Source organism: Lepisosteus oculatus, chromosome 21 (genome assembly GCF_040954835.1).
Source record: "Lepisosteus oculatus isolate fLepOcu1 chromosome 21, fLepOcu1.hap2, whole genome shotgun sequence".
NCBI lineage: Eukaryota > Metazoa > Chordata > Actinopteri > Semionotiformes > Lepisosteidae > Lepisosteus > Lepisosteus oculatus.
The window spans coordinates 16,305,471-16,323,847 of NC_090716.1; the positions used below are offsets into that span (position 1 = coordinate 16,305,471).

An 18,377-nucleotide genomic window follows, 5' to 3' on the forward strand; every position below is an offset into this window, starting at 1 on the left:
GCCATCTGTGAATGTGATTTAGTTGTTTTTTTTTTCCCCCATCTGCTTGTAATTGTGGTTCTGAGTTTGGATTTAGTTTTTCTTCTCTTGGTGTGTGTGTGTGTTGAATGAAGCCTACGGGTCAGAAATGTAAATGGAACGCATTAAACTTTGACTGGCAAAAAATCTGGACTCAATGTTATTTTTTTCCTCAGATCTTTGAGTAAGAGCTGATTTGCCAACTAATATTTTTTCTAATAGACTTCTTCAGAATCAGCTTTGAAACACTCACTAGTGTGGCACAAATGGAACACTCCAGTGTAAGAGAACTGTGCGCCCAGAAAGCAGTCACCTCTCTGGTGGGGTGGACAAACAAGCGTACTAATAACTTTCCACTTGACTTTGTTATTGGGGAATTAATAATACATTTCTTATTACAGTAGAACCCAAAATGATCACCACTTGAAATGGCCAACCTGATCAATGTTGCTACAGCACAGCTGTGTCGGTGGTACAAACATCAGGCTTTTACAAGACTGTAAGCCTCCAATCCCTCATAATGCATTAACATGGTCCTGGAGGGCTGGGGTATCTGGTTTTCAGTCTTGCCAGGACATTAGAGACAAACATCAGGTCATTATTGGTTTCACTGGACCAACTGAATAACTTGTTCACACTCTTCAAGGTGCTGATGCATCAGAGATCTCCCAAACCTGCAGACATTCCAGCAACCCAGGACAAAGACTGGGGATCTGGCGGCAAATACCTAAGGTTTTTCTTAGGATGGTGTTTTGTAATAGCTGGGTTATCTGTGTCTCAAGGCTGCCTACTTAATCTTGAAATGAGGACACAGGCTCCATTGCAACAGTTCTTAAACTTGTTTTATTGAAGAACCAGGCTGAAGGAACAATAAAGAGAAAGCTGAAATTACAGGAGTGTCCTATAGGCGACACAATGCCTTGGCAAACTGAGGTTTTTCTGTGTAATCAGGTATCAACGAATGTTAATACATCACTCTCTGGGTCCTTTTGTGAGGAATGTTCTCAATAGTGGCACAGCCCACTGATTATTGTTATTTTTTAGTTTTTAATGCATAGTTCCAAGGTTTGCGTAACCTGGCTGAGAGGCTCTGTAAGCCAAACTTTTTCCATCTTTTGTCAGGGTCTGAGAACTGTGATAGACAAAAATGGAGATGTTTAACATCTAGCTAGGTCCTTGCCATTATTCCAGGCTCAGGCTGAATTTTGATGGGTATCCAGAAGCGCTCATCAACAAATTGCTTAATCACCTTAAGCACAACTTTATTTTTTATCCCAAAGAGCCTCTCCTTGCCAAGTTTTTCTTTTTACGTGTTTGTCTTGTGAGAAAAAATGATTGCATAACAGTCATGTGGAAATGAGGGAGGGGGTCCCCTTTGACAGGGTGGGATACCTTTGAGTTCTTTTGGGGTTATATATAAAAGATTACTTGCCAAGTTTAATGAAATTAAGAGTGTGGTTACACGCTTGGCTGAGTGAAATATCCACAGGAATTTTCCCAGCTTATCTCCACTGTAAAGCAGCCCAGACCAGACAGAAATGTAAGAAAGTTTGATACATATGATCTCATGCAGTCGTTTTTTTAAAGAAGCCAGGGTGTCTCCTTCAACAGCCTGGCTGGGTAGTTTGTTCCACACACCCCCAACCATCTGTGTAAACCTGGAATAACAGTGTGACTGAGAAGATGGAGCAGCTTACTCTTGTATAAGGAGTCCTGTAGGACAGACAGTTCAGGTTTGGGGTGGGCAGTCCCAGAGGGTTGGTGTTTCTGCGGGTTTACCTCTATTCTTAATGCCCAAAGCCAGTTCATAATTGACTTAATGGGATCTTTTGATCGCCCGATGGGAGCTGGTGTTCGGAAGAGATCTAGAAAGCCTTCAGACTCAACAGCCCTCCAGGACCAGGACTGAACACCCCTGCACTAGAGCGTGACCTGCAGAATGAAGTGTGTGATCTGGGTCTGCTTCCTCCCAGATACCCACTGTTTGCTGTTAGGGGAAAATCAGGAGCAATAGAAGATATATCTGTCCTTAACTTCCTCTGAAAGAAGCCAAAGAAAATTGTTTATTCCATTATGCAGGAAACTCATTAGGGGAAGGTTTTGCCCTGTGATCCCAGGATAAGATACTGTGTTTACTGTGACCCTATCCAGGAAAAACTGTGTGAGAGAGACCACATGATTTCTCACTGGGGACGGAATACAGATCCATCTCTGGGAAACAGAGAGAAAAAGACAATTTTTAAGCCAATAATACCCAGCCTGCACTGCTTCAGAGGCTGAAGTAAATGGAAAAAACACATGATCACATCTGGGTACCACGCAAACTCCATACAGAAGAGGTCCAGCACATAATTGAGCCGGGACAGAAGAGTTTTGAGGCCATAGTGCTTAACACCATGCCAGTCTGCTGCTTATTCCATGTAATATTTTTAATGAGCAGCTCCTTATTTTTCTTACCATGCTGCATACCATTCCATCCCATGCTTTTTCCTGGAGCTATCACCCCAAATCCTCAGGCAAAAAGACTGACCAAGAAAACAAAAAAGGTTCTTTATTAGTTATAGTCATTCTTTACCAGTCTCACATTGTTATTGTGTTTGTAAAAATCAGCCTCACATTGCTTATTGATAACTGTTGCAGGGGAAGGTTTTCTGTTAACATTTAGACAATTAACATGTAATTTTCCTTTCTTTTGTGAAATAGTCACTAAAAAAGGATTTTAAGAGGAGCCTGGTATTTAAGAAAATCAAGAACTGTTTTCACTGCAGTGGCAGCTACATTGAATCTTTCGACAGGTTGGAAAATGGCACTAGAAAGAGGAAGAGAATATCTGAACTCCAGACTTGGGCACACCAGTGGTAATGTTTTTATAACTTGCTAGCTGTGGTGCTAGTCCAGAGGATAAAACAGGCCTTTATTTCTGGTTTGTTTCTGCTTGGCTGGGACAAAGACTACAGCTTCCAATAAATCAAGCCAGAAACAATGGTAACATTTAACACTGACAGAATGTTTATTCACAGAGCCAGAGATAAACGCCACAGAGTATCTGTTTATTTCTATGTTATACACACATTTAAATTGAACTGTGTTTTGCTTGCAGGAATGTCCTTGTTTTCCTGAGCGAATGAAGCTTGACAATATTGCCTCAATGCTACTCTCTAGTCTTAACATTTTGTTTTTAAAAGGAATGGAGTCCATTTGTAAAACACTTTGTGTTTTTCTTTCTTCACTAGGGATGATATTGAAAACCTCATTTCTCTCTTGGTTTATTTTTACATTTCTGGAACACATTTTATCCTGGTTGAAACAGTTTGCAAGAATGGTCCAAGAACTTTCTTTAATATAGTCCATTGCAGCTAATCAAGCCATCACCTAAATGCCAATATTTATTGCACCAAATGCAAATTAAATGTAAAAGACATTTGCAGGCTTTTTTAAACCTTAGGTTTAAGAAAAACCTAAAATTAAGAAAAAACATGTTTCTAATCCTTCCAGACCTTTTTTCTTAAGTAGTGTTGTTACTGGATGAATGAGATAATGACAAAACAGAACTAGATCATTACCTGCAAAATAATGGATCAATAGTAGGAGGGCTGAAATGTAGGAGTTATCTATATTGACACGCTTCAGCTCCAGGTTATGGGTGTCTTTACATTTTCCCTGATTTCAACCTGGGGAAAAACTCGAGAGAGTGAATAAGTAGTTCTGTTAAGCTGCAGAACAGATGCAGGATGAAAATCAAGGACTCTTTGACACTCAAGGATCACTTGGCAGTAGCCTGAAAGATGCTATTCTGACTTAAAAAAACATTGTTTTGAAGGTTTTGCAAAATTTGTTTAATTAGCACAATGCACAATTAAGTGACGCAGGAACTGCAAATATGGTATATGTTATGCAGAAATTTAGGAAACTAAAGGTTAATTATTGATGTCATACAGTAGCTCTAGTTATTCAGTGTAAATGTTAAGCCTGTCTGTAAAGAATTGGTTGCTGTACAAAAACACATGCCGCAGGGCGTAAATGTGCAGGAATTTCAGTTCACAGTGACGCATTCAGCAGACTTGGACAGCAGCTCTTCGTAAAGATCTTACAGAGACTAACCAACAAAGCACAGCTAGACCTGCAAGCAATTCTGTTGGCTTTGAAACTATGCCTTTGAAAGTTCCATTGCTTGGAATGTTTTCATTTAATCCTTGAAAGTATGTTTTAGCCTGTTCATGCTTGCATTATGCTGTTATACTCACACCAAAAGTGAAGATAAGCTGGGATGCTGATTTTCAGAAACTGTAAACGTGCTGTCTGCATTTTCATTCTTTCAACTTCCTCTATCCCAATGGTGGTGTCTGCTCCAGGGATCTGCACGATTTTAATACTTATTTGTAAAATCAGTGCAAAGATTGTGGTTTATTTTTGTAAGAGCTCAGAGAGTGTCTTTAACTATATGCAGACATGTTTATCACTAACTGTTATAAAAAAAAACATAAAACGTTTATATTCTGAGGATGAAATCAATTTGATTAGAGGTACAAACGAATAAGATGTCAATGATTATGTTAATGAAGTTAATGAAGTCAAACTCATATACACTATTTTTTACAATTAACATCCATTCTATAGAAACTTAAATGTCACAAATATTTACTGCATGGACATTTGTTTGTTTATTCATATTAAATTCTTACACATTCTTTGAAGTAACATTCATTCCATAGCACCCTTGGCACATTGTTTTAATATACAGTACTATTCTACTACAAAACAACTGTTTGCAGTGCAGTTACCACTTCAGACTCAAAGCTTTGATATTTACGGTTGCTCCCACTAGAGGGGGGTAGATCCACATCCATTCCAGTTATATTGTATTTTATTTCTGTCCATCCATTTTCAAACCACTTGTCTAGTACGTGGACGTAACACAGGACTCTGGACAGGACACCAGTCCATCACAGGACACACACACACTCACACACCCTGGACAGGACACCAGTCCATCACAGGACACACACACACTCACACACCCTGGACAGGACACCAGTCCATCACAGGACACATACGCTCACACACCCTGGACAGGACACCAGTCCATCACAGGACACACACACACTCACACACCCTGGACAGGACACCAGTCCATCACAGGACACATACGCTCACACACCCTGGACAGGACACCAGTCCATCACAGGACACACACGCTCACACACCCTGGACAGGACACCAGTCCATCACAGGACACATACGCTCACACACCCTGGACAGGACACCAGTCCATCACAGGACACACACGCTCACACACCCTGGACAGGACACCAGTCCATCACAGGACACATACGCTCACACACCCTGGACAGGACACCAGTCCATCACAGGACACACGCGCTCACACACCCTGGACAGGACACCAGTCCATCACAGGACACATACGCTCACACACCCTGGACAGGACACCAGTCCATGACAGGACACACACACACCGGACAGGACACCAGTCCATCACAGGACACACACACACTCACACACCCTGGACAGGACACCAGTCCATCACAGGACACACACAGACACACAGACCCTGGACAGGACACGAGTCCATCACAGGACACACATCGACAGAAACACACACTCACACTAGGGCACACACTAGTTTTCTCAGAAGCCTATTAAGCTACCAAGGTATCTTTGGACTGTGGGAGGAACCCGGAGCCCCCAGAGGAAACCCACTCAAACAGGGAGAACATACAAACTCCACACAGACAGCACCCCAGGCACTGAACCTAGGGCTTCAGCTCTGCTAACCAGTGGACCACTGTGCCTGTTGATCCACATTCAGGTTTTAAATGTCAGACTACCGCAGAGATTCTGACTAATACAACCACCCAGTTTGCAAGACATTTAATTAGAGTGGCACAGAATTTTTTTTGTTAAGTTCTAGACAGAAGTTACAAAATCCATAGGACTCTTTTGAAAGTCTACTGTAGGATTTTGTCTTCCAAAATAGACAGGGATATTGAATGGCAGTTAAGTACTCAAATACTATATTTCAGAAGTCCATGGTACCGATCAGAACCTTGTTTTTAGTTCTAAATCCTTTTCATGGAACATGAGCATTAAAAGCTTAATTCCTTATTAGTACTTTATTTCATTTGCAAATGACACATCATGAGGAATTAAGGAGAGTTAAGAGGCGCATACATTCATCAACCCAAAATGAGTTTCTAACTGAAATTGGAGTGCCATAATCAAGTACTCTGCCATATCCTTTAGCTAGCATTCCACCTGGTTGGGGAGAGATATTTCAATATAATATCGTCCAATTTTTGTTATTTTGTTATGCATAAATAAAAAAAAAATATCGTCCCTATGGTCAAGGACTATAATATGCACAGGTCTACCACTAGGGGCCGCCAAAGTACCGTCTCGGGACAAAAAGTTCCTTTGAATGCAATAGGTTCCCTAACTGAATTATTGTTCACAATACACATTCTCACATGGGTTTAATTAGTGTGTTTGCTGCATATAAAGGAGAAGGAACGGGAGGAGGGTTGTATTTTTGTTTGAAGCATTTAGGCAGATATATAGTTTGGTTAACATTAGTTGGCGTTGGCAGTAACACTCTCTAAAGCAAGTTAATTTTGTAGAAGTCTTTTTTTATTTTTATTTTTATTGGCCCAGAAACCTTCTAGATTTGTTAAAAAAAGCAGATATTTGGCAGTGTTTTACTCAACATCAATGCCTAAAGCTGTTTTGTACTTAAAGCTGCATCTCAAATTGCTTGTGTACTGAACTAGGTATTTGCTGAACTTGAATGAATGACTATTAGCAAGCTGATACAGTGGCAGAGTTTTAGGGATCTGTTAATTGCCTGCATTAGACGAACAGTGACTCCAAAAATTTCTTACGTTTGTGAAGGTGTATCTACCACATATAAGCATGCCGAATAATTAGAAAGTCTGTGCTGAATGAAGCTGATGTTAAACCAGGGAGTGCACCATGATAGTCTTCAACTCTGCTATGTTATTGAGGGCTGGTGAGAGCCCTGGTTAATGAGGGCCACATGAAAGCCCACACACCCTGCTGGAATGTACACAAGGAGATACCAGATATAAAAAGGGGTTTACAGTGAGTAACCAGCTCCTTCTCCCTTCCAGCTTCAAAAGCGCCAATATAGAAGCCCAAACCACGTAATGGTAGCCTTCCTGGTCTGGCCATGTGGAGTGAGCCCTCAGCCGCCTGTGACCGAAGCACTGGCTCAGCCCACCCCAGGCCTTGCGTCTATAAAACCCGTGTGCGTGTCCAGGCGGCCTGACATCTGATTTGGAGACGGCGTGGAGGACAGGCGACAGCCAGCAGCAGAGAGGATGGATAATGCTACTTACACGTGCCCTCCTGACTACACTCCCCTGAGCAGCAGCAAACCTGGGGACGCTCCCTGCAGCTCCACTGTGGTCAATGTGGGCACTCCTGCCAAGCCCCCCAAAGACTACCTGATCTGGTCCATCTGCAACACCCTCTACGTCAACTTCTGCTGTCTGGGGTTCTTGGCTCTGGTGTACTCGGTCAAGGTAAGATACGCTTGTGCCTTCAGACCCACAACCACAGAAATGTGACGGAGCTTGGGAAACAGTGGGGCACTGGCAGAAATCATTCTGCAACCCATACAAGGTTTAGCATCAGGTTCACGCAAAGGCAGAAGCTTGCCGGAGTCGACAGCGTTCGGTTAATCACATTCCCTCAAAATTCAGAGATGATATTCTTGATAAGGTTTTATGTCTCATGTTTTCAGAAGGCCAGGCCAAACACAAAAAAATATTTTGACATTTTATGCCATTTAATATTTGACATTTAATGTTTTTGCTAGATTTCACTAAATAATGTTTTTAGACTTTCAGAAATTATTAGCTTATATCAAATAAAAGTTCCACTCTCATAAATCCTTAATGTATGCACTGAGATCGGATTAACTAAACAGACACAAGGAAAGACCATGTTTAACAATTAACACATATTGTGTTATTGTTCCTTAAAAAAAAAAGACAATTCTTGTATTTTATATTCATTCCTTTGCTTCAACACAGATCTTCACTTGTGAAATAAAATGCACAGGAATTATTATAGATGTGCCAATCAGTATTATTACTATTAAAATATTTAATTAATTAGAATAGGTAAAGATTTTTGTGGATTTAAAAATGTACAACAAGTTGTATATATTTTATTTACACGGACATAGGCACATGAAGGTATTAAGCATATTAGTAGCAAAACTAAAAAAAGAGGATATTTTAAGATAATTAAGGAGCAACAATAAATTATCTTTTAGGCTTTATCTTTAGGCAGTATTTTTAAGGATATATATTTGAGGAAAATGTTAGCAGTTATGCTGAAAAGAAAATTAAACTGTGAATGTATTTGGCATTACTTGTTAATGCAGAGCCACAAACATTGTTAATAGTTTTTACTCTTAAAATATTTGTTTTTCTGAATAATCCTTGTTGACTGACATTGGCATGTTGAGATACCTCCACTTGCATGACATTAGGCAGTTAATCGGTTGCAAGAAAAACCTCAAATAATACCAATTTATTTACCACAAAAGCAAAAGAATGCATTAAAGCAAATATATTATTCATGTTTTTCATGGCACCTTTCTTGGAGGACAGTACTCTCCTGTTATATTTAGTGCTTGGCTTAGTCTGTGGGAATGTACAAGCTGTGCCACAGGAATGCTGGAAATCAGGAAGAGACCAGACAAAACGCTAGTGAAGACGTCGGTCTCAGAAACGACACAAGGCTCAAATTGCAAAAGAGACGAAGGGAGGCTAGCATTTGTAGTATTTAAAGCATAATTGCCATGTTCCAAAAAACTGAAAGTCTGCCTGAAAATTAGAGGTTGCAGATGGGCACAAATTTCTCAAACATTACAAGTCCTATTTACCTTCAGAACTAGGTGGCTTCTAGTCATCTGATGCTTTGACTGTTGCCACGAATGCACCAATGGTGGGGTGAAAGCCGGATGGTGTTTAGTCATGTTCCTTAGTCCCATTGGAGCTGTGGGCCCTGAGAACAGCGCTGTGATCGGGGGGCAGGATTCTGGGGCTCTGTCTGTGACGCAGGACGTATGCAGCTGGTGAAACTGTACATTGGTTGCAGAAACTTCTGAAAGGAATGTAATATTTTTGTGGCATTGTTTGTTGTTTCCAAGAAAGCTTTCACCCTATTTTTAAGAAGGATTTTGAAATGAATAGTACGCTTTATGAGGTGATGTATGTTCATTACACAGCCATCTCGAAAGCAAAAGTCTCATAATAGTTATTGGACACATACAGAGACCTTGCGAGTCCTTATGGGATTTCTTAGCCATTGTCAAGCAAGTTTTAAAACAGAAGGCTAAGGGAGAGTTTACACAACATTATTTCTACATACTTGCCTGATGTAAGATAGGGACAAGGTGGCAGGTGGCAGAGAGGTCAGCATTGCTGCTTCACAGTGCTGGGGCCCTGAGTCCAGGTCCTAATCTGGGGTACTGTCTGTGTGGAGTTTGTATGTTCTCCTCATGTTTTCATGGGTTTCCTCCAGGTGATCTGATTTCGTTTCACAGTCTAAAAACATACTTGAAGGTTAATTTGGTTCTAGGAAAACTTTCCCTTTGATTATAGTTTATTACAGCTCTGATCATCAGTTTTGTTACCAGGCAGCAGGACTCCAATAGCTCAGACATGAATGTACCTGCTGAGAAAGTAGATTTTCTTGACAATTTTTCTTGCACAAACACAAACCCTTCTGTACAGTTTAAGTGCGATATAGTTTTGGCAATACCACTCTTCAATATTTGTGCTACACACCAATTTTGCTTTAATAAATTTTGCTTTAATTTCACTGGCCAAAATTTGCTGTGATGTCGTGGTACCTATTTTTGGTTTTTATTTTTAAACATGTTGCACTGGTTTAACTTGCTGTTGTGGCTGGGCAGCCATAGACATCTTACACTTGAGGTTTCGGACTCTCCCACCCAGACCAACAAGCTGTGGCGAGAGGGCTGGGTGGGAATCGAGACTTTGACAATGCGAGCAGTTCAGTGTTTGCATGCGAAAATCTGAAAATAGCAATAGCAGGAAAACCGCTGCCAGCCCCTGCTGCTTTAACAACACCAGAGTCTAGATTTACGGAATCTGCTTCACATGCAGAAAAGATAAATTACTCTGTACGCAGCATAATTAATTTAATAATTGCTTACACTTATATAGCGCTTTTCTGGACATTCCACTCAAAGCGCTTTACAGGTAATGGGGACTCCCCTCCACCACCACCACCACCACCAATGTGCAGCCCCACCTGGATGGGTAAAACTGTCTGCTAGAAAAGTGTTCACGGTATCTTTTGCAAAGCCCGCCCGTTGACGCTGTTATTAACCTGCTCACCTTTCCCGTCCAGGCCCGAGACCAGAAAGTCCTCGGTGATCTCAAGGCTGCCCGGGACTTCTCAAACAAGGCCAAGTGGTACAACATCCTGGCCTCCGGCTGGAACGTCATCATCCCCCTCCTCATCATCGTGCTCTTCGTCACGGGCATCGTCCACCTGGCGAACGTCCGCGGCTCATACGACTTCTTCGGGGAGGAAGGCTACGAGAACTTCATGAGGCTGTTCGGACAGTAGCCGACGGCCAGGGGAAGAGCGAGCTGCTCCCCTTTCCCGTCACGACAAGCGCCCTCTCCCGAGCCAGGAGCAGGCAGACGAGGACATGGGGGTTAAATCTGAGACTCCTGGCCCTCGGTGTGGCTCTCTTCCCTTCTCTCTTTTCTCTGACTGCAACTGGGCGACCAGCAATCATCTTCCAGTGTGTTCGTATTTATTGCTTTGGCAACACTGTAATTCATCGGTCATGCCAATAAAGCTGGTTGAATTCGAATATAGCGAGACAGCTCTGCATTGTTCATCTGCATGATCCTCGCTGTTCGTACGGGCTTTGATCCTGCGCGACTAGAATAGCTAATGTTGCGGCCGGAGTTTCACTGGATCTTTTTTTCCCCTTAACATTAATTTAAATACCTTTTTTGTTGTTGTTTTTTTTTAAGATAATTCTGGAAATATTTTATTCAAGGCTCGTACAACACTGAAAACTATTTTATGTGTGGCTAGAAGGGTGAATGACTGTTATTACACTCCTTTCCAGCTTTCTGTCCTTCCTAATAAAAGTTTTTCTTCAACTGTAAGCCTGAGAAATAATTTGTTTTTATAATAAATAACAGGTTTTAAAAAACTGACCAAGAATGTTGCTGTATTTTATTTTGATCAGAACAAACTCCACTCCATCCACAGGGGTCTGCTGTATCGTTAATCTTGACCAACACGTTTCAGCAGAGAGACTTATTCGCGCGGTGATGCAATTAAGTCAAACAGTCTGAGTGAAGTATCTCACTCAAGAGCGCGGATTTGGACCCACAACCTTCCAGTTAGGATTTGTCTTCATCTTTTATGCAGACCTTCAGGAAAATCTAATTGTGTTGAAGTCTAAGATGGAAAAGGATATAGATCTCCCTAGCGGGTCCATAAACATCCTCACTACGCTGAATGGTTCCCGTATACCTTCACTAAGTGTGTTGCCTTGACAGTCTCAAACTCAAGGAAGTGAGTTTGGACAATGCTATAATTTATTTCCTAAAGTAATACTAACCATGTGTCATCATTTCGATTCAGGAAGCATTTAGTAAATAGTCACTTTTCCTTGAGATTTAAAACCTAAGAAATAACTAGTTCACTGATTATTCCTTTGTTTACACTGACTAAGCTATTTTGTGCAATAATCCTTACAGAGGGGAGCAAATTAAATGTTGAAAACAGAAAGTGGCATTGTGTTCCAATGGTGTTTACTTTCTGTTTACCGGAGTACAATTAGTCCGTCTGGAGAGCTGTTGGTAAGTGGGGCTGATCCACAACGATCCTCAAGAGCTGTTTCAGCTTGGCTACGGAGTTATGGATCTGTTCCACGCCAAAGGCAGTGACCTCTGCTGCCGAGAGCTGTTGCAGGACTGGGAAATGTTTTTATTTATTTTTAAAGACATTGGACAGCACAGTGGTGCAGTGAGCTCAAGGAAGTCTCTCACCATCACCACCTGCACGGGGGTACCCCAGGGATGTGTGCTGTGCCCATTGCCTTGCACATTGTACCCCAGTGATTGTGTAAGCAACTATGGCAATTGTTCAATTATTAAGTTTGCAGATGATGTTGCCTTGATTGGACTTTTGAATGATGCTGAAAACAGTTACAGACAGGAAAATTCACTGTTTTTAAACACAATTAAAAGAAAGGAAATTATAATTGATTTTAGAAATACATTTTCTCTTCTTATAAGTCTTATAAATTGTAAATGGAACTGACAGTGAAACAGTAAATAAATATAAATAACTTGGTACTGTTATTAACTGCTAATTGACCTGGACTGCAATATGGACAATAAAGGCAATATTTGGACAATAAGGTTGTATTTTTTAAGGAGTTTTAAATCAAATTTCTGACAGTTTTATTCAGGGCATTCTAATCTTTTGCATTCAGAGCTGGAAAAGTGCCTTATTCTTGCTGAACAAAAACAAGTTGAACAAAATGATCAGGACTGGAAGCAAAATTACCGGCGCATTCCTGGACTCAATAAGATGTCTAATGGAGCAACATATTATTATTCGTGCACATAAAATCTTACTGTAGATAACCCCTCTCATCCACTCTTTTTAGATAATGTTTTTGTAAATTATTTAAATTACAATCTCTTTTTGTAGCACCTGGCCTAGTAACTTGTACGACAGGTAAATTAATTTTGAATTGATGAACATTGGTAATAGCTTAACATCAGCAGCATTGATCAACAGATTTTCTTTCCAAAGCATCTTAAATTCAAATTCAGTTATTGAGACTCAGTCAAAAACAACTGCATCAGTCCTCTCATTCCTCATTAAAGCCTGTCTCTCTCTTGGTTTAATCAGAGGCTTCCTGTACATCAACAGGTCTCAGGTGTATGTACAATATGAGGTTATTTCAGTTTTGTAGTGTTCTAAATATGGCCTGTTAATTTTACCAGGTCTGGGTGTTTATACCTAGCCCGGTAAATTTTGCAAATGGATTTCTGCACAGAGCATTTAAGTAAACAAACACCTGTACATGTTTTTATGACTTTTATGATAATCTCAAGTTTGCTTTCGGGTCTCAACCACCTTGAGTTACAGGCTCCAGGTTGTCACAACCCTTAACAGCAAAAAGCAGCTTCCTGACAATGGAACGAATTAGTAAACACTTCAAATATCAGTCAACAGTCCTCTAACTCAAGTGTAACCTGTTAAGAAATACAGCATCCTTATAGGGCTTTAATCTGTTACAAAGACATCTAAATATTTCTTCTTTTGTAAAGGCTAGAAAACTAGTTCATAAAACATTGGTATGAAAAAGTACAAATACAAAAGTTTTTTGTGACTGATATTTTCTTCGGATAGAGGCTGGGGAAGCCTTACTTTTAGAAGGTGTTCTTTCATAAATAATGATTTTACCACTTGTGAAGCTGCTACCCTAAAGCTCAGCATCCTATAACTGGAACATGTAATTTGGTATACACCAGCTATAAAAATATCCCCCTCATCTGCACAACATATCCTTCACTGCAGCCACTACAAAGTGTGGAGCAGAAGGCGAAGCTATCATTCTGAAATATGTGGCAATTTTTAGGTACTGAACAGCATACTTTCCCAATTAATTATGGGCTACTGCTTCCCCACCCTCATGCTATCCCAGTGCTTTCATTAGAACATCTTGAAAGGCACGTGCTGTGTAGAGCACATGGAGAAGAGCCCTGTGTCTTATTGCATGAATCTTTACAGAAGATGTTTGGCAAATTCATTGTGAATTTACAGCTACATAAACATTAGTTAACAATCATCAGTTTCTACTCTCACTATCTGATTGGTAGTATATCAATAACAAATCAGATTTGCAAACAAATGTTGGATGGTAAGATTTGGTCTCAGTAGTAGCTCAACCAGAGAAGATGCTCATTGAATACTACGCTGGTTCAAGCATGTGTCCCTGTCATGTACAGTAGCTGTGTCTCCTCCGATAGTAGTGCCCAGCTGACTCTCTTCAGCAGGGGTGCCTGGGAGTTCTGTGACTGGCTGAGGGCCTGTGAGCTCTGGCTGTACAGGTGTGAGATTTTGTGGTTTTGAGATGATTCATTTTTTATTCTAAACTGGAATAACAATAATCTGTAGAAACGATTGTCAATTCCTATATTTTAAATAAGATCACAGGATTTTAGTAATAGATTGCATTATAACATACTTGAAAGCCTTTTTTCTTTTTATGTACATTGAATCAAATGGGCTAGACTAGAGAAGCTCAGTTCTTTACATCCTGGACTAAGCAAAAGTCCAGCTCCCGATATTGGGAATAATGTAACTTGCAAGGCAGTTACTTCAGGTCCTTTTCTTTCTTTTAAATTTTGCAAACTTGTGAGGATGTCTTTCATATCTGAAAGTACAGTATGCAGGTCTTTCTACAGCCTTTCTTAATCTCTTCCTTTGGAAAGGTCCAGGGCAAATTTATCTGGCATTTTTCTATGCTTTGTCTACCACAATACTACACCATCCATCCATTTCCTTACTGCTTTATCCAATACTGGTTCATGGGAGTCATGGACATGTTTCAAGAGTCTTCAGTCATATCCTTAAATACCCAGAGTGAGAGATAATTTGGAGAGCAGCCTGTAGCGAATGCAAAACAGAGAAGTGCCAAGGTCCGTCAGTGAAGAACTGCATGCCCAGCGTGTGTCTCTCCCACACATTTCGCCCTGTCCTTTCCTCTCCTTCTGGCATGTTTCTAACCAAAACACTTCCAAGGGCTCTTCTCCGAACCCTGGACCCGCCACCGGTCTGTTGCAAACCCTGCATTTAGCATCAGCGTTCTGCTGGACGGAGGTGGGAGGCCTCTGAATGTGAAGGCATTTCCATCAGATTTAGACCAAATCTACTGGTTCATCTGGGCCTTTGAAGACGTAGTCAGAGCAGATCACATACACGAACATAAAGAACTGGATTGGAAATAAAATTGACGAATAAGACATTAACTGCTACTTGAAAGACTGTTTCAAAAGTGTCACTAAACTGAGCTGTGTGGAAGATCCATTCTTCATAAACTACTTAAGGACCTGCTTCACTCATCAGTTTTCATTTCCCGAGTTGCATGTGTTCTTTCCCATTACAGTGCTGTGCAGTCTTAGCTATTACTGTAGCCCACTGCTCCAACTAGGACTGATATTTTTATGTGCCTCAATTATAGCTTACTCTTCCAGCTTTCTATTTTCTTCAAGCAACAAAGTAGTTCCATATGTGCTTGTGTAAAGATTACAGGCTGGGTCAGTTTTACCCATCTGAAAGGAGATGGGAGTAGGCCTTTCCTTCCTAAACTATCTATATGCATTGAAGGAGAAACTCACCCATTTCTAACAAGCTGGTTGTTGAACAGTCTTGTTTTCAGAGAGGCCCTGATTTGAATCGGTTTGCAGGATTAAATATACAGGGGGTTCACTCTTTGCACTTGTTTAAAGTGTGGCAGTTATCCGTTTTGTGGAATAGACAATTCTCGTGTGTCTCTGTATTAGAAATTGTGCATGAAGTCAGAGTGAAAGAAAATGGAAAAAATGGAAAAAAACGTCTTCACGATCAGTGCAAGTGTTAAACTTTATCCCCTAGAGGGCGCTGCAAATCTTCACACGTGTTTCATACTAAACGGTAACAAGACGTCACCGAAAATGTTTTAGTGCGCACTTTTTAGTTTTATTGGCTTCAGTCCTGGTTCTGGGAATCACAGTAGCTATGTCATTAAAATGTATTTTTAAAGCTAGTTTGACTTTTGGAAGAAATGAAATATTAAGGGTTACGATTAAAAAGTTTATCATGTGAATTGTGAACATACTGTACCACTACAACTGCGGCAGTAACATTAGCACCTTGTAGCCTGATCTCATTAGATCTCAGAAGCAAAGGAAAACTGGACCTCAACAGCACTGGGGCAGTGGACCTGTAGGTGATGCTCTTCTGTCTGGAACATCCATCCATTTTCTAACCGCTTCTTCCAAATCAGGGTAGTGGGGCAGACAGAGTCTGTCCTGGCAGGCAACAGAGGCAAGGCAGGATACAGCCTGGGTGGGACGCCAGGCCATCGCAGGACATACACAGACACAATCACACACACAGTTCAACCATTGCTGATTTTCCCAGAAGCCACTTAACCTACTAGTACTGTACATATATGATCTGTGGGAGGAAACTGGAGCACCCAGAGGAGACCCATGCGTAAATCAGCCAGGTGACTGCAGCACTACTCTGAGTGAAGAAGGTGCTCTTCTTGATAGGAGCAGGGTCTGGGGATCCTTTGGGTTGACATGTCCCGTAGAAAGGCACCTGCTTACACCCAAAGAAGTTGTGTTTCCTTTCTTCTTTTTTCAGCAGGAAATAAACCTATTACTTGTTTCTTTGCAGCCTACACAGCAGCTACCTACCTGAACTACAAGTCAAGTCCTATGGAAATATTATTAGCTGTAAATAGTAACTTAATCTAAGGATCTCATTTAGGCATTTTGCTGTAATCATATGTTACCTGCTTAAACAGGCTAGATAGCCTTCCAATTGAACACAACATGTATAACATATTTTCAGGAACTATGGGATATATATGCGTTAATTGCTAACATACTAATTCTAATAATAATATTTGCTAATCAGTATCTACTGGGCTTTTGGAGAAATTATGCATTGTTATTAAGGGTAGTTACAATTTGTGGGGAATTGAAGGAACAGTGTCCTTAATTATTTCTCACATTGACATTTACTTTCATATCAACAATACTGACAATGTAGGAGCGTCTGAATAATGAACAAGAACAGAACAAGTGTTTAATCTAATACCAGGCATGTCGCAGACAGCATTGAAGCAACTGGATATAAATGTGCACTGATTCACTCCTCAACTGGATCCACCCGTATATACCTGAAGATCCGCTCCACAGTCTTTGCATGTTGCAGACAAGAGGTAAACTGCAGCTGTCCAACAGCTGTCTGTGGTTGGGTTCCTGCCTACCTTTCTGCTCTGACTCTGGATTTGTATTATACATTCAATCATTGGCAATGATTTACATGAATATTTTCTATGATTTACATGAATATTAAGGTCTGAAATAGCAGCAAGATGCACATTTAAAACGTGTTTGTGTTTGAGAACAAAATTCAAATAAGTTATGTCTGTTTCTACTACTATATAAATTGCTCTGTACCTGGGGATAGGCTACAATTGTGTTCCATAACATGATCACTGTCATGGAAAATCCCATGATTCCTTGTGTGCCAACCAGATGGAAAGCAGTTTAGACCAGTGGGAATTTATTTTCCTTTTTGCTTATCTTTTTGCAAGTGCAAGTGCAGTTTGCTTTAATTAAAAGTCGCTTTGATCAATTGTACATACAGAGGTGAGACAGGGTTTGAGAACAAAGATCTGTCATCATCTGACTATCATTTTTTCTCAGTTTCTCAAGCAAAAGATTCAACTGGGAATTCCCAGTGAAAATATTGTATAATTACCTGTATAGTGGTGTAATTTATAGTGGTGTGTAAACATTTGACAGCCGCAGTCTTCCAGAGGTTTATAACCAGTCAATGGGAACTTGTCATCCAGAGAGACTGTGAATTTGTCATAGATGGGTCACAAATTGAGCTTATCTACACCTCAGAAAACACAATAAGTGCTTGATTCATTAGAGGCATGGTTTGTGATTGTCAGTTTCGTAGACATGGTGATTGAGTAACATGGACAGTCTGCAGCTGACTGTAACAATAAAGCTGAAGAGGTGAAGAAATTAAGAAAACAGAGAAAAATGAAGGAAATCTCCTTGGGACAGCGGCTGATATTTTATTATCTAGTTATGTGTGCAAGAGATATTTGCGCAAACAAAACTGCTTTTGAAGTATTATAGAGTTGCAGTTGTTATGATAAAAAGCAATTCTAATTTAATATGCTTTGATGTGGTACAGTCACTTTATTTTTCTTGTCTAAATGTTATGCAATATGGCAATAATCGTTTTAGAAATAGGTGAATGCAGAATAAAATCTGATGGGAATAAGGGAAATATTATCTTTGAAGAATTTATTCATGTCTGACCTTGTCATTTTATTATCCAAAAGGGTTTGTTTTTTAAACTACAACGGTAAAAAGCAGCACAGAAGGTCCATTAAAAATATTTATGTAGCAGAACAAAGTTCACCGAATTCGGTGGCCTTGTGACCTCCCTCTTTTTTCCGGAAAGTACCGATGGTGCTCAATTAGTGCTCGACT

The 18,377-nt window shown here is 40.4% G+C and overlaps 1 protein-coding gene across 1 annotated transcript; it reads left to right on the forward strand.

The window, feature by feature from the left end:
* The first annotated feature begins 7,334 nt into the window (after nt 1-7,334).
* Nucleotides 7,335-11,276, forward strand: LOC102683566 (interferon-induced transmembrane protein 5-like). Its single transcript, XM_006642541.3, has 2 exons — nt 7,335-7,577; nt 10,447-11,276. Exons 1-2 carry the CDS (start codon nt 7,374-7,376, stop codon nt 10,666-10,668), a joined length of 426 nt encoding a protein of 141 aa, XP_006642604.1. The 5' UTR covers nt 7,335-7,373; the 3' UTR covers nt 10,669-11,276.
* Nucleotides 11,277-18,377: the final 7,101 nt, after the last annotated feature.